This window comes from Syngnathus typhle, linkage group LG11 (genome assembly GCF_033458585.1).
Source record: "Syngnathus typhle isolate RoL2023-S1 ecotype Sweden linkage group LG11, RoL_Styp_1.0, whole genome shotgun sequence".
NCBI lineage: Eukaryota > Metazoa > Chordata > Actinopteri > Syngnathiformes > Syngnathidae > Syngnathus > Syngnathus typhle.
Window position 1 is genome coordinate 4633049 of NC_083748.1, and position 15442 is coordinate 4648490.

At 41.1% G+C, this 15442-nt stretch overlaps 2 protein-coding genes across 5 annotated transcripts in view; both read right to left on the minus strand.

The window, feature by feature from the left end:
- The window catches only part of atg7 (ATG7 autophagy related 7 homolog (S. cerevisiae)), a 26770-nt gene extending 18203 nt beyond the window's left edge, over positions 1-8567 (minus strand). Inside the window, exons 1-14 of one of the 3 annotated variants that reach the window (XM_061290586.1) lie at positions 8446-8567; positions 7193-7361; positions 7022-7076; positions 6619-6736; positions 6475-6552; positions 6280-6396; positions 4965-5111; positions 4794-4882; positions 4152-4273; positions 3687-3777; positions 3320-3464; positions 3091-3249; positions 1001-1195; positions 691-927 (exon numbers count right to left, since the gene is read on the minus strand). In XM_061290586.1, coding sequence (XP_061146570.1) covers positions 691-927; positions 1001-1195; positions 3091-3249; positions 3320-3464; positions 3687-3777; positions 4152-4273; positions 4794-4882; positions 4965-5111; positions 6280-6396; positions 6475-6552; positions 6619-6736; positions 7022-7076; positions 7193-7346 — 1707 coding nt within the window. In that variant the 5' untranslated portion in view covers positions 7347-7361; positions 8446-8567. The other 2 variants (XM_061290584.1, XM_061290585.1) reach the window with 2 other exon arrangements.
- A 545-nt stretch (positions 8568-9112) lies between these two features.
- Positions 9113-14312, minus strand: hrh1 (histamine receptor H1). Of its 2 annotated transcripts, none has more exons than XM_061291736.1 (2): positions 14215-14312; positions 9113-11302 (listed from the first exon to the last, which is right to left on the minus strand). In XM_061291736.1, the coding sequence occupies exon 2, from the start codon at positions 11144-11146 to the stop codon at positions 9563-9565; it is 1584 nt and encodes a 527-aa protein (XP_061147720.1). In that variant the 5' UTR covers positions 11147-11302; positions 14215-14312; the 3' UTR covers positions 9113-9562. The 2 variants fall into 2 exon arrangements, with proteins under 2 accessions (XP_061147720.1, XP_061147719.1); XM_061291735.1 differs by lacking the exon at positions 14215-14312 and adding an exon at positions 13828-14174.
- Between the last annotated feature and the right edge of the window lie 1130 nt (positions 14313-15442).

A 15442-nucleotide genomic window follows, 5' to 3' on the forward strand; every position in this document is an offset into this window, starting at 1 on the left:
AATAAAAAATTACACATCGAGTTATGCAAGGACACACATCAGGGCGATGGACGTTCGCTAAAACGGCACGCGCACATGCGTGTGGTAGGAGGGCAAGGTGACACATTTTGAAAAGCAACAATTTCTGAATTTAGATGAAGGCATTACAAAATAGAGAATTGCATTCAGAATCTAGCCGTAAGCCTCTTAGAGTGCCATGGCAGAGAGCAGCTGAACGGCACCTACAATTGAACACAGCCTTCGATACCTGATGAGTGCGCTCTCTAAAATGACTCATACTCATGCAGTGAGGGAGGAAAAAGCCCAAACTAGAAAGCATCAGTGGAGCATAAAGGGGGAAAGGAAAAAAAAAAAAAGACGAAATTCTGTTTCAGCTTCACAGTGGGTTATCTGGCTTCACGTGGTCACCATAATAAGCCTGCACAAGGATTTTTTTTCTAATCGCACTAAGCGGTGAGCTGGAGCAACACAACACGCTTGTGTTTTGATAAAAACAGCTACCTGTCAAGGTCAATGAGTGCGATGCTTTGAGAAGTAGCAGAATAAAACATATCGTCTGGAAAGTCGTCTGGTTGTAAAAATACAGGTTGAATTTTGCAGAACTGTCATGTCAGTTCCTTGAATAGCCTAAAATGCTAAACTGACACACACCTCATGACAAAATAAATGGTATGTGCTTTGGGTCCTTACATCTCCTGGTGCCACAACATCATTGCAGAAGTAGCAGCCAAGCTTGTGTCCGGGAATGTTGGAGAACAGGGAAGACGTCGGGACAGAGGACGCCGAGCCAGCTGGCGTGGAAGATGAAGAGGACGCGGATGAACAGGAAGGTGAGGAGTCCGCGTCGCCACTGCCATTTTGGCGAGCCTTCAGACCGTGGCGCATCACCACGAATGTGTCGAAGCCCAGAGCGGCGTTGACCACCAGCTTCCGAAACAGACGGTTGTGAAGCAACAATATTCACCCCATCATGAGCTTTCTCACAAGATTCCATCCTTACCTTCCTCTTACTCGCAGCGATCACAGTGGGCAGCCAGCGGCTCTCTCTTGTGTCCATTAGTAAGAAGACCACATCGTGTTCCGAGATGAGCTTCTCCAGCTGCTCCACATCTTTTTGCGCCTGGGCCAGAGTGGCTTGGGAGAAATTCACCGGGTGGCCCGGCATGGGAATGCTCATGTTGAAGCCCTCTGCGTTCTGATGAAAGATGGAAAAGCATGGGTTTAGTTGAGGTAAAGTCAGGGAGAACATCAGAAATGTCAAGTTTCCATCTACGATTGAGCAACCCAGTGGAAAATGATTTCCCTGGAGGATGCCTCTGACTACTGGATACTCAAAAACACAACCGCTGGGCCACACAGCAAAAAGAATAAATAGCGCAATTATTTTTTTTCACATTATCGAATCTCTATTATCAAGATTATTTTATATTGGTTTTAAATGACCTGTTTAAAGCACCTGTACTGAAAACTAAAGTGTAGATAAACATTTTATTAAAATATTTAACTTTAAAAAAAATAAAAATACAAAAAAATAAAAATCACTCAATCAACCATAAAAATAATATAAATAAATGAACTAGTTATGGTCTTGACTGATAGTAGGCATGCAAGACCAAAATATAGAAATGCTCCCCTATTCCAGTTCCAGTGACAAAGCAGCGCAGAAATAAATACACATTAGCAGCAGCATGAGCAGAAGCAATGCCATTCTGAGTGAGTCATTGAGTGGGAAGCTGTTGAGCCTTCAACCTCAAGCTGACTTTGACGCAAGCACTGCAAAACCATCACCTTCCTTTTCAAGTCGCAAGACGATCATTCAGGATCAGGGTGCGAAGTGGGTGTATGCAATTGTGCTTTTGTGTTTCCGTGGTGACTAATGCATGTGGAAGTTTGAGAGTCACTTTGTTGACAATTCATACTAGGATTTTTCTTTTAATATTTTGACACATACTATGTTAAGGTTTTGCTTGTTTTTCGGGTTGCGGCTGCTTCTAGAAGAAAAACAATTCTGTAAATAGCCGAACACGACTTCTACCTTCCAGAAAAATACAGACAACATCACTTTTCATCTATAGCAACCTTTCAGGTCTAATTGCCAATTTTGTGGATTTGATTTAACTTTGATATTGCAGATTTGGCCTCACCATCCTCTGGGAAATTAATTTGTCACGTCAGACAGTGAGTCATTATAGGAATAGAAAAGGTGACTAACTCTGTGCTTAATGAAATTCACTTTCAAAACTTTAAACTGAGCATTGCCAGATAACGTTCAACAATTGACTGGATTACCAAAAAATTTACATGTATGGATCCAACTCCAGTATAGTTTGAACTTTAAGGCACATTTTTCCTGAATAAGTTTAAAAATGTGATTTAAAATGTTCAATCTAAATTAACTGTTCAGTTCTCTTTTCAACCAGAAAATAGAAAAATAATCATTCATTATAAAGCAAAGCCACACGCATCAGCACAGAGTTGTTCCTTCATCAATATTCATCTAAGCTTTTTTTTTTCCATTGACACATTCTTGACAGTACCGAAGGTCCCGTCAGATAGAGCTCATTAAATAAAAACAATGATGCACTAACAAGGATTAATATATATATTATTCTAATATAATTAGAACACAAGGCTTCATCTTCTGCATGATGTAAACATCACATCTCAAATAGAAGCAATTATATTATTCATGTTTGCCAGAGGTGGGGGGGACTCAACTCGAGTCACGTGACTTGAAGAGTCAGATTCAAGTCGGCAGTTTTAGAAATTTCCTTGGCATAGGGCGAGAATCTCAAAAGTGGGCGCAGTCCATACAGCATATAAATTTGATTCCATACTCAGTTTCTATTCATTTAACCTTTAAGGTGTAAATCTGATTTTATTCCTCCAATATACTATGTTGTGAGTGAGCGAGATGGTACGACTTGAAGAAAACAAAAGCAATGACTCGACTAGCTTGACATTTGCTTGACATTTCAAGTTTAAGACTTGAGACTAACCTCAGATGTCTACACATTTCAGCATATGTGGTCGTAGATATTACAAATCAGTATTCTCCATACATTTATCGTGGATATTAACTGAACTCACCACACCAGGAAAGATTTTGGTGAGTCGCTCGACAGCGGCTATGGCTTTGGCTTTTCCACCTCCGAGACAATCTTCAAACTCATAGAGAGGCTGCCGTACCGGATTGGAGTAGGAGATCTTTGCATTGTCCACAAAGGTGATGTGTCTCACTCCCCAACCCTACACAAGGAAAGTATTGTCTTGTTTTTGTTTTTTTGTAACTACGTCTATATATCTATTTCAGGCTCACCATCAGTGTCCTGGCCACATTGCAGCCCAATGTTCCTGCTCCCAACAGGAGACACTTGGTGCTGACTACTTTGTCCAGGTCCAATGAAGGGACCAATCTCCATCGCATCAGTTTCAGATTAAGATCGACTGATGACTCGGCAAGTCTGGAAGAGAAAGTGAGCACAGTTAAAAATCCTTTCTGGGACTTTCAGCTTCATAGGTTTTTTTATTTTATTCGTTTCACAATATTACACAACCAAGCAAATCTTTTGTTAATTATCCATGTCAGGAAATGTGGTTTTAATGGGTAATCTGAATAATATAGTATTAGTGGAATATGAATTAAGCAGCAAAATTGACCCGTTTTTATCCATTTCAAGTAATACCTTTTGGGGTCCATACATTCACTGAGGTTGACCATTCGGGGTCCCATCGCTCCCTTGGCGTTCTTCTCCCAACCAACACTCTTAGGACATGCTGCAGACATTAACAAAAGCAAAATAAACAAGATCTACTTGTACATGTGACAAAGAGAACGTATGTACGACGGACGACAAATACTTTTGAGACTTATTTCATTAAGCCAATTAAGAAGCTTTTTTCGGAGAGGCAGATGATGTAAACTCATCTGAACTCGTTGAAAATCTTCACAGATGACTAAGTGCCACGGCTCCCCTCCCACTATTATCATTTCATCCGCAGTTTCCCTTATGCATGAAGGAAGTGAAGCGTAAAATCAGTAAAGACATGCGTGAAGACACTGACACATCCATATTAAATACCCCTTAAAAAAAAAATGGAGGCTGGCTTATATTATTGAAAACAAAACCCTTGCCCCCCAAAGAGATTACCAGAGTCAGATGGAAGTTCAGGTAGTTTGACGTGAAAAACGACGCTGTGTTGAATGGAGCGGCTTCCCTGTAGGGTTCTGTCCCTAAAACATAGCACCTCGACTGTGTCCACCTTTGCACCCCTAAAACAAAAAATAAATGCAAAATTAATGTGCATGCATTGTGTATTTTTTTCCTCACACATTGACAAATTCTCACCATTGTATTATCCAAACAAGTTCACATAGCCGTAGCACATTTTCCCTAATATGGTTCTGAAGAGCCACTTTCACAACACAACACTCAAATTCAAGGGAAAAACAACTTGGCAAAAATGAGACATTTCTCCCAGCAGCAGGATAAACAATTATGTTTTAACGGTTTGCTTAGGAAGACGTGGGACAAAATAGATGACGTTTGCTTTGGCTAAAAAGTGCCCGTGAGTCAGTGATTGCGGCAAATGATTTGAAAGGTTTACATTTGACTTGGGGGGGGGGGGGGCATTTATGAGCTGGCAAGAATCTGCTGTAGTGCCGCTGGCCCACTGTGATAATTCTTAAATATCATTTCATTACGGCCATTAAAAAAAATCGCTTGCACAAGAACGTCTTGTCAAGGTCATGTGGCCAGGAAAATGGTACAATCGAAAAGACACAAATTTACCGCTGGCTGGCTAAGAGGACCAGTAGATTCCTCAGAGGCCATCCTGGATGTTGAGACAGAGTACACGGGTCATACACACCCACAGCGACCTAGAAAGTAGAAACCACAAACAGGAATGTGTATAATATTCAGCGTCAGGAAGTGATGGCAAAAACATATTTATAGACAAACCTTTTGCGTGCCAGCGAAGAACGTCCCCCACTCTGCTAATGGGGCCAAGTGAACGGTGTCATCCGTATACTTCATTAGGAAATAGGGAACCGCAGTGGTGCTGCCTTTGATACACAGGCCATCATAGGCCTCCTGCAAAGCTGAGATCTGAGGCAAACACACATTTAGAGGCTATAAATAAATAAGAAAACTTTTTATGACGTATGGTGGCGAGATCTAACGAACCCCCCTGCTGCTATATAGCTATCCAGCAAGAGAAGGGCAATCATGAATAACTTATACTTTTTAATATCCATCGTTTAATAAAGCATAATGAAATGTGATGCATAACGGAAGAGGCACTGAGGAATTTGATTGATTTCTCGAATATTTTTTTCATTAAAAAGAATGAGCCAAGGCTGTACTGTACTGCCCAAGACCTTTGTGAGGACACCAAGTTAAAATGTAGTCTGCTGATGATAGCATTTTTAAGGACCTGTAAAGTGGATTCAGATATTTGTGTCTAAACATATTTTAGATGTTTGAAGGGAATGGTGAATATATTTTTTTCCATCCAAATTTGGAAGGGTTCTTAACAACACACTTCTCTGTGGTGTGTCAAATTGTCAATATATTAATTTTCACTTACAGACTACAGATTATTATGAGTCTATCTCAGGTTTTAAATTACCGTATTTTCCGGACTATAAGGCGCACCTAAAAACCGGAAAAATAGTCCGGTGCGCCTTATATATGGACCAAATTCCTAAATTGAAACTGGCCCGAAGCATTGTGTCATGAAATCAATCATAAGTGGCCCGCTGAAGACTATGAATCATGAATCAAAAAGACTATGGATTATTATTTTGTGATTATAAAGTAATTTGTTACGTCTGAAGTTGAAATAAAAAAAATAAAATGGAGAATGATTTGATTTGGATTAAAAATGTGACATGATGCATTAAGGTGCGCCTTATAGTCCGGTGCGCCTTATAAAAGGACAAAGTTTTAAAATGGGCCATCCATTGAAGGTGCGCCTTATAGTCCGGTGCGCCTTATAGTCCGGAAAATACGGTACAAAATAAATTACACGACAAGACGTTTGGACTTTTTTCATCTTCTATGCCACTATAAAATTGTAATAATGCAAGCTGATATACAATATTGATAATTCCAACATGAATTGGCTGTATGCTCTGTGACCGTGATGTCAGTAAAGATGGATAACAACAGTGGCAAAAGAGGAACAGTGTGATGATAATCACAGAAACGGAAATGAAACTTCTGGGTGATTGTAAAATTGCAAATTTTTACCAAGCTAATAAATAATATCAACCTGTTTTGCTGTGAAAACCGTTGTCAAGACAGAAGGCTCCTTTATGAGCTTTATACCCTCTGGGAAGCAGAGAGCGGGGAAGCAGAACCAGTAGTAGAAATGGTACTTCTTCAAATCCTGGTGCAAGTTAAAAACAAAAGTGTTAGATAACCTTAAACTGCATGTGACATGTTACAAAACGCTGATTGCACATACCGCAAATGTCAGCAGAATAAACCGGCAGAGGATCCTCGGGTCTGTGAGCGCATCTCCGGACTGTATGGCAGCCCAAAGCTACAAAAACAACATTTGTTAAGGTTGCTCCTTTATGTTCTCTCCATCTGATGTGCAATATTTTACCTCCTCGGACTCTCTGTCCAGCAAGGCCTTCTTGTCAGTACTCTTGAAGGCATCCAGCGTGTTGGTGTTGTACAGTTTCCCAACAGCCTCACAACAATGGGCAGGTGTGGACCCATCTCTGTTGTTCAAAAATACAAAGAGTGGTTTTCTGACATTAATAATTGACAGTTTTGATTGAACTGAACAAAGGTGTGATGTCTTTGTGATACTGAGAGAGGCTTGACAAAGTAGATTCGAACGAGGCTTTTGGTCAAAGAGGTTATGACAGTGTCATCCGCTGCAAAGCCCACTTGACTGTCAATCACAGTCAAGACACCTTTCATTTACAATTTGGACCCCTCTTCATCTGTTCAAATTGTTGCCATCCGGCTCTCTTGGCTCAAAGACAAGTCCTCCAACTTACACATCAAACGCACTGAATTCCAAGGTCAGACGGGTGGGCAAACCAACTGGATCGCCTGAATGAAACACAAGTGTTGAGGTGTTTATGAAGTTGGCCATCCCTGATTAAACTGTTTTATTGTCACCGAGAAAAATACACAGTTTGATCCGTATCTGATGCTATTTTTCTCACCATTGTAGTAGTACCCCTTGATGCATTTGGGACTCTCGTCCAGCCTGTAGTCGTTGAGTTTTCGCTCCGTGAGCTGATGCCAGAAGCCTGCCTCCAGCGCGCTACTGAAGGGTGCAAACTGCAGCTTGAGCTCTGCAGAGTTGGATGCCGCCATCAAGACACTTTATGGCTATCAAAAACAGTTGACACATTATTATCAACACCGACGCATCAGCGCATGTCCATGATTAAAACCTCATGTCGGTGCAAGGAACGCATTAAGAAAAGGTCACGTGACCGATTCAGCCGCTGTGTCGCTCATCACTATTTCCTACTGAATTATTCTGTTCATCACAGTTTTCACTGGATCTATTTGAATTATATATATTTTTTATTAATTCAACTAAGCAACTTTTAGTTTAAATTATTTGTTTCATTTTATCAATGTAAAATGATAGTGCTTTTGGTTGGACTGAATTGTCCGACGTTATAATAAATACTCAGTGCTAGAATAAACACAGATATAGAGACATTTTATTTCACAACAAACCCCACACTGGAAAAACATTTTTTCAGAATATGCATAATTGATTTGCCTGATTTTATATCTTAAAATGATTAAACTGGGAATGTCGTTCTTAAATTAAAATGTGTAGTGAACAATTTTAATATGCATTTAGTGTTATTCCTTATCATCAACGTCGTTTATCTTTTATTAAATAATAACCCGCGGGGTTTTAATGCTAGATGCAAAACTCCATCGAATATTTCGGATTTTTTTTTCACCTACTTTTAGCCAACGATCCCTAAAGAAAAGTCTCACGCAACGCTTGTGAATGGGTGCAGCACGGTTAGGCGAATAAAACCGCCTTGCATTCTCCAAATGTTCTCATGTCAAAAGCAGCCAAACAACGCTGTCAAAATTGACGCCTATGCTTGATCGCTTACCTTGTAGATCTTCGCTTCCGTATTCCTTTGGTCACGTGATTACGCAAGGCACCACAATACAGTGCATCATGGGTATAGACGTCAACCGAATTTAAAACACGAAGGTTGCCGAGTTTATGGTGCGTACATCATTGAGTAAAATACAAAAAATAAAAACGTTAACACGAATGCACAAACGACAAAGAAGGAGAATACTGACAGAAAGCTGTAGGTACGGGTCTTTTTCATTGTGAAAGTGCGCACAAGTTATAAACACTGTGCATCCGCGCGATTACTGCTGTGCAAAGCAAGTCGAATTAAACGTTGATAATCCCGTTCAACACTACCGTCCATTCAAGACTTGATATGAAACATCGCTGTGGAGCATTGGGGTCCAACGTTCCGGAAGGAGCTGTTTGAAACGAAAACGATCCAGGAAGTTTGGGAAACGCTGCAGGACCCGGTGAATAAGGCACCGTCCAAAAAGTACACTGCTGAATTAAAGTGTAAAGAGAGGAATTGTTATCATGCGTCTTAATAACAACGTGTTTGTGGCATGTTTTGTCAAATAATCAACCAAGAATCAACCATTTTCACAGCATAAAGCATTTCTCTATAATATTATAATAATGTGATAAATTAATTTCAAATATTGCATCATTCTGACCTCATTACTATCCTGTCAGGATTTAATCACTGTGATAACAGCCGATGCAAAATATGATAATGTGCTCTATTAGAGCCTGAGCTTCCTGCAAACCAAATATTGAATCAGCACAAATTAGGTTCAGGCTTCAAAATGACTGGGAATATAGTTATATATAAATAAAATAAAATAAAATCTATGCAATTAGCTGCATACATATCCTTGTATTGCGTTTCTTTTTAAGTTGATGAATTACCGTAATTCTACATGTTTTTGTTTGAACAATTTATTTTTGTTATTTTATTCATGCAATCATTATATTTAAAAAAAAGTCATTCCCCCACAGAAAATGAACTGTAGCCAAGTCATTAAAGTTTTAGTTCACTTTATTACCATTAGCATAAAAGTGAGTCTCAATCAGATAAAATTACAAAACACACCTGAAATGAAATAAAATATGTACATATGAAGACACATTGCCTTGACATGGAAGCCTGCATTGAAATGACGCCATGTCACCTCAAGTGTGCCAAGCAAGCCCATGTAAACGACACTCTACTGTTGAACTCGAGACTACATTGTCACAAAATAGTGAACTTGCATTTGAAACAGGCAGGGCATCACTTTGGCACCTCAATGCATGCACATGCTGGCGGGTGGATCGTGTGGCGCTGAGCCATCAAAGCACTTTAAAGTTTTTGTCATTAGCTAAGAAAACAAGAGTGGTCAGCAGCGACACCACAAAAGAAAATGGCAACTTCAGTGTTTTCTTACTCAGAGCGGGGTTGTAGAAATTGGTTTTGGAATCACTGGAACACTTACAAACCTATATGCAGAATATTTTTGAAGACTCTTTTAAAATTCCTATTGCACAATGGGTATATAAAAGGGTTAAGGGTAGAGTTCATGTAACCGAGCCATATGGTGAACATGTGCAGGTCATGATGCACGCATTCTCTACAGAAGGCCATGACCATGAAGGCTATGAAGTACGGTATCCAACACAGTAGGAAAGCTGCGATGATGAAGCCAAGTTGCCTGGCTGCTTTGTGTTCCTTGTGGATCCTCAGGCTGTGAAGTCTCTCACGGGAGTGTTCAATGAACCTTTGCCACGTCTGCCGCAGGGTCACCTCGTTCTCCGGGTCCAGCTCGGCGTCATTGGACGCTTTGGACCAGGGTACGGAACCACCGGGGTTGTTGTTGTTGCACAGTACAGACGTGTACTTCTGCACCTGGCTGATATCGCTGACCAAATTTGGCGTCGTCACGTGACATTCATTTAAAGATGATTCCCGGTGCTTTTCTGAACCGGCATTTTCTGAAGCGAGTGAAAGCGTAGCATCAGGACTCTTCTCTTCAGAACGTAACGAGTCCCTCGCTAGTTTTGAAGACACTCTGTCTTCCTTTGTTGTCATGGCAAGCAGGGTCGACTTAGGACGTTGTGCGCCAATTTTTCGGTGTGATCTAGAGAGGGAACTTTTGCTTTTATCAAATTCTTCCAGAGAATATGTCTGCTCTATAAGTTTCTGGTCAAGCTCCCTTTTCAAACGTTTCACTGGAGCCTCGCATTCCTTTTCGACAGATTTGGAGTCGTTTGATGACAAAACTTTTTGCTCGTTGTCCTTTTCTCCAAATGAATCTGATGGATGAATGATCCTCTCTCTGTCTCGCAGATGTTGCCTTACCGCCAAGTAGATGTGTGTGTAAAACCAAAGCATCAAAATAGAGGGCACGTAAAAATTCAACACAGCGGTAAGAACTTTAAACCATGTGACAAAGCGGAAATCTGTGTCACACTTGTTCTCTTCCTCGGGTTTAAGTTCGACATGGGTGAAGGACCTCCATCCTAAAATAGGAAAAATCCACAACATGGACAGCAGCCAGGCTCCCGTTATCATTGCACTTGCTCTCCCTCTTGTTCGATACTTCAAATACTTCAGGGGCTGCCTCACAGAGCGGTACCGATCCAGACAGAGGATAAACAAGCTAAAAATTGATGCCGTGCTTGCCACATAATCCATAATCAACCAAAACTGGCAGACTGCTCTGCCCAACTTCCATTCGTCCCAAAGCAGATACACCAGATTGAGCGGCATCACAGTTGTACCAACGATCAAATCGGCCACCGAGAGGCTTATCACGTAGAGGTTCCCCACCGTGTGCAAGCTCTTCTCTCTTTTCACAGCGTAAAGAACGAGCAGGTTCATTAAAATGGTGAGGAGGGAGAGGAAACCTAGAGAGACACCCAGCAAGGCGCTGTGCAGTTGGTCACGAACCGGGAACGTGTGATTGACTGTCGGGGCGTTGGGATCATCCGGGTGGCCGCCCCAGCTGTTGCTGTCGTCGTAGCTGTTTGTGTTCAGGTGCTGGTGGACCTTGGAGAGTGACAGAGTAGATTCCATCCTAGGAGATGAGAGCCTATCGATCCATGGTGGTAAACACGGCAGTGGGCCAAAACTTGTGAACAAATAGCTTCTAACGATGCAACAAAATCTTCTAGTGAAAAGGCATTATTATTGTGGTCTCCATTGATGGTCGATTGATTGTTCTGTTGACACCTGGAAAATATAAAGGAGAATAGATGTTAGATGGCTGGTAGTAATTTTAGTCAATCCCATGATTTAGACGCTCTCTTCTCCAATGCATCGAATGTGTCAAATGCAACACTTCTGGGGGGTTTCACACTCGGCAGTTGGAGAGGAAAAAACTTTCATGAGCTGTAATGCTTTTTTTTTTTGCCTTAAAGAAACACCATGTCTGGGTGCTTTCTAATCTACCAGGCTTCTAAAATGTTAATGTGACTCGATGCTTCCCATAACATTTTAAGTGAAAGTTGGAAAAGACTCCCTGGTGCTTCGCCCTTCATTGTCCAGCTGGCTGCCTTTGACACTCAATCACACACAGAGACCACATGGAATGGTGGTAAATCCAGTCAGCACACAAACTGTGATTTAAAAAGCTGAGTGCCTAATTGTGTCTTTATGCCTGCTTGAATCTATTTGCGTTCAAAGAATTCCACAGTGCATACAAATTCATGGCCTTTGCATATTTGCATAGCACGTCTCTTGTTGTCTGTAGACATGCTCCAGTCCTAACTCTCTGATGTAAAGGGGGAAGATTGAAAAAGCTGCCATGGATGCAGATGTTTGTGCATGTATCCTGTACATTGCATTTAGAGGTGTCTCTTGCTCTGTAAATTGGAGTGCGTCATTTCATCTTTCGTCTTTCGGGATGACGACAGTAAGTGAACCGGTGGATTGTTTCACGACATGAAAGCATTTCGCTAATAGACACTTCGATTTTCTCAGGATAACAAGCATAGTCACAGTAAATATCGCTATTCATCACCGGTACCGTTCACACGCAGCCATAGCCTCTGTGAACAATGTTGCTAACCAAAACATAAGTACCCACCAAAGCGCATTATACATTGCGCCTTCCCGCCATTTATTTACACCATGGGGTTGCAGTTTACTTGAATTATCATTGGCCTCCACAACACTAGGTGGCGATTGTTTAACTTTCAGACAGTTTGGCTGTTTTCTATTATTTGTTTATTTGATTTATTTGGTTAGCCATCATGTGCAAACAATACGAATTAGGAAAGCCAATAGTTCCACATGAACACACCATTTCTGGTATGTGAATAGAATATTTTGTATTATTTGAATAGTATTTTTTTCCAACATTATTTTTATTCATGTGTGCAGATCATGTGGTTTGCTCTTGCCAACCAATCAGAGGACCGAAAATAGATGCTGTTATGTTGTGCCAGCTCACGAGATGGTTTTCTGAGATGTATTTGAAATCAAATTGGTTGAAAATAGCTATATTTGCCAACCCTACTGATTACAAAGTGCTTGGTAAGATTCAAATGAAATGACAGGCGGAAAATATGAAAAAAAATAGCCATATGCACAGTACGAGAAGGAATAAAAACTATAATTTTGTTCTGGAAGGGTTTCAGCGGACAAGGCGTCGCTAGCGCTGACCACTCAGCATCTCTCAATATAATGTTTTTGTCTTCATCTGTAAAAAAACAAAAAGCATTGTACACTCTAAGCTTTTTACATTGTAAACTATAGGAGATTTTGGTTTTATACAGCTCCTATATTGGATCTCAATGGATTAGAATGCAATGAGGTAATTTTAGTACAGGATAAAATGTCATGTAGCCAATTATCCTCGTTTATTTTTGGGCACCCTTCTTTTAGTAACCGTACACAATTGTACATTTGTGGTTAAATAAGAAGCTGGATGTGTGTTTTTATTATTGGACATATGTAAACTCAAGCGCCAAGAATAACCGCTCAGTATAACATCTTCTCTGCTTAGTCACTGGTAATGACGACAATTGTCAGCGGGAGAATAACAACTTTGAAGTGTCAAATGCTAATTGGAAGGGATTTTTTTTTAAAATACAGAAATGGGTGATTTTATCTTGGTGGTGACTCTGAGACATGAGTCATCGGCTGAGCCGCTTTGTCTTACATAAATGATGTATTTTTTTTCGCAAGCCTATTGTAAACATTGCAATTCCTCGGTAAAAGGCTGTTTAACGAATGTAGCATCCTGTCTGTTGTCACGGGGCCGAGGTTCATTCAAATGAGACATCTTTGGAATCTGCACCATTGAACTCAGTAATATATGAAACAGTCCTTTAGACAAAACATTAAACATGATTAAATGTAACGTGTTATTTTAGATGAACCTTGAACTCAGATTCTCTAGACTGTATTTATCCCCTCCAATATAATTGTGTGGAATGACCATTGTGCCGCTCTGATGTCGTTAGCCATCAGCGGAAGCATTCAGACGAGCTCACATCTCGTGTCCTGTTTGCAGACTTGGAATCATTTAAGAAGCATAATGAGAAATAATTCACAACGGTTCGAGCGCACGGTTCGCAATGCATGTGGAACCGCACATCCCAACTTTTACGCACGCACACACACACAAAAAAGAAAACGCGCACGCATGTCTCGGCTCTAAATCTGTCAAACAAATCCAAGGAAGATGATAAAAAAGCCTTTTAACGTGTTTATGTTTATGCCTGGAACAAAATAGAAGATTTGGCTCTTACCAGTCGATGTGTTAACATTCCAAGATGTATTCCAAACATGCGCTTTTTTGTCCCCCTGACGCAACACCTGATGGAGTCGCACGAGCAGAAACACAGACCCTCGCCGTCTCCTCCTAAAGTGAACTTCTCACTAGATGCTGAGGTAAAACAGTCCGGAGATGGAAACCGGCGTAGCTTGGCAAAAATAACAACTAATGTCTCGCATTCAGATCCATGGGGAGGAGGGGGACGCACATTAGTAAAATTAGTGGCAAGGGTCATCTAATTGTTTTATGCAAAATTCTGCTGTATGAATGCGGGAAGAGCATTCAAATGCTGTGTCTCTCACAATATGCCTCTTGCACATCAAATCATTATTTAAAAGCTGGATAATTTACTGGTACACACCTGAATGAACACTTGTGGCCGCAGACTTCTGATGCTGTGTTTGCAACCTGTGTGGTCGAACAGGATGTTTTCCCCGTGGGTGGGGTGCTGGCAATGCACCACCCAGCAAAGTAAACTCATCTTTCTCGCCGAAGCATGCATAGATACGCACCGTCGTTTGTATGCGGAATTAGCGCCTCCTTGTGGACGCGCTCTCTAGTTGCGCCAGGAAAGCAACGTATTGAGTGCTAGTGTTGAGTTGACTCGGAGAGCGCAAACAGCATGCAGGAAGTCTAAGGAATTAGCTTTGCGCCGAGATACGATTTACTTGAGGCACATGGAAGGGTACAGAAAAAAAGTTTGTCTTTTTAAAGGTCCAAAGTTATGAGACACTCTGTCGTATATAAATGGAAGAATTACGCGTGTTTTTTGCAACAACATGCACGGCGCACGCCTCCTCAAATCAACAGGTGGTAGGCACGCATTGCCTCAATTTCTGCTGTATATGGCAGACAATCATTATTTTTTCCTGCTGCAGGCTGTGTGGGTTTAACAAGGCCAGGTTTTTCAAGCATGTATGATCACAATATGTAGGCCTGCCTATGTGTGCACGAACAAAAGCTAATGTAGTAGCGAGTCAGGGGTCATGCAGAACCTTATAGCTGATATGAATAGGGTGTTCAAAACAGAGAGACTAAGTTCTTTTCAGAGAGGGATTAAAATAGGGAAAACGCCTTCCATCACTAACTGAAAGCTTTACAAATATATATCCAACCTCCCTCTACATGTGGCGTAGGCTGGAGATTAGATAAATAGGTACACAATTGGACCACATTGTTCAGTTAAACCAGTGCTTCTCAAATAGTGGGGCGCGCCCCCCTTGGGGGGCGCGGTGCTATTCCTGGGGGGGCGCGTGTGACCCTGGGGAACAGGCTTTTTTTTTGGCAGTACTAGAATAAAGTGTAATTGCGCGTTTACTACAGCAGGGGGCAGTGGCGCTCTCATTGTTACTTCTGTCACGTTTGCGACAGTGCAACATTTTACGACTTACAAGACAAGTTAGGATAGTCACGGTGGGGAGGGGGGGCGCGAATAGTTTTCTTCTTGCTAGGGGGGGGCGTAACAGAAAATAGTTGAGAAGCACTGAGTTAAACAAAGTATAAGCCTACTTGAAAATAAAAACAGGTCAACCAATGCTTTGTTAGTTCACCATAAATAAAACTAGCCTCCTGTAGGCCATATTTAACTT

Bases quoted from the DNA above. Each gene is read 5' to 3' on its own strand.
- hrh1 (XM_061291736.1), bottom strand. From the start codon at position 11,146: ATGGAATCTACTCTGTCACTCTCCAAGGTCCACCAGCACCTGAACACA.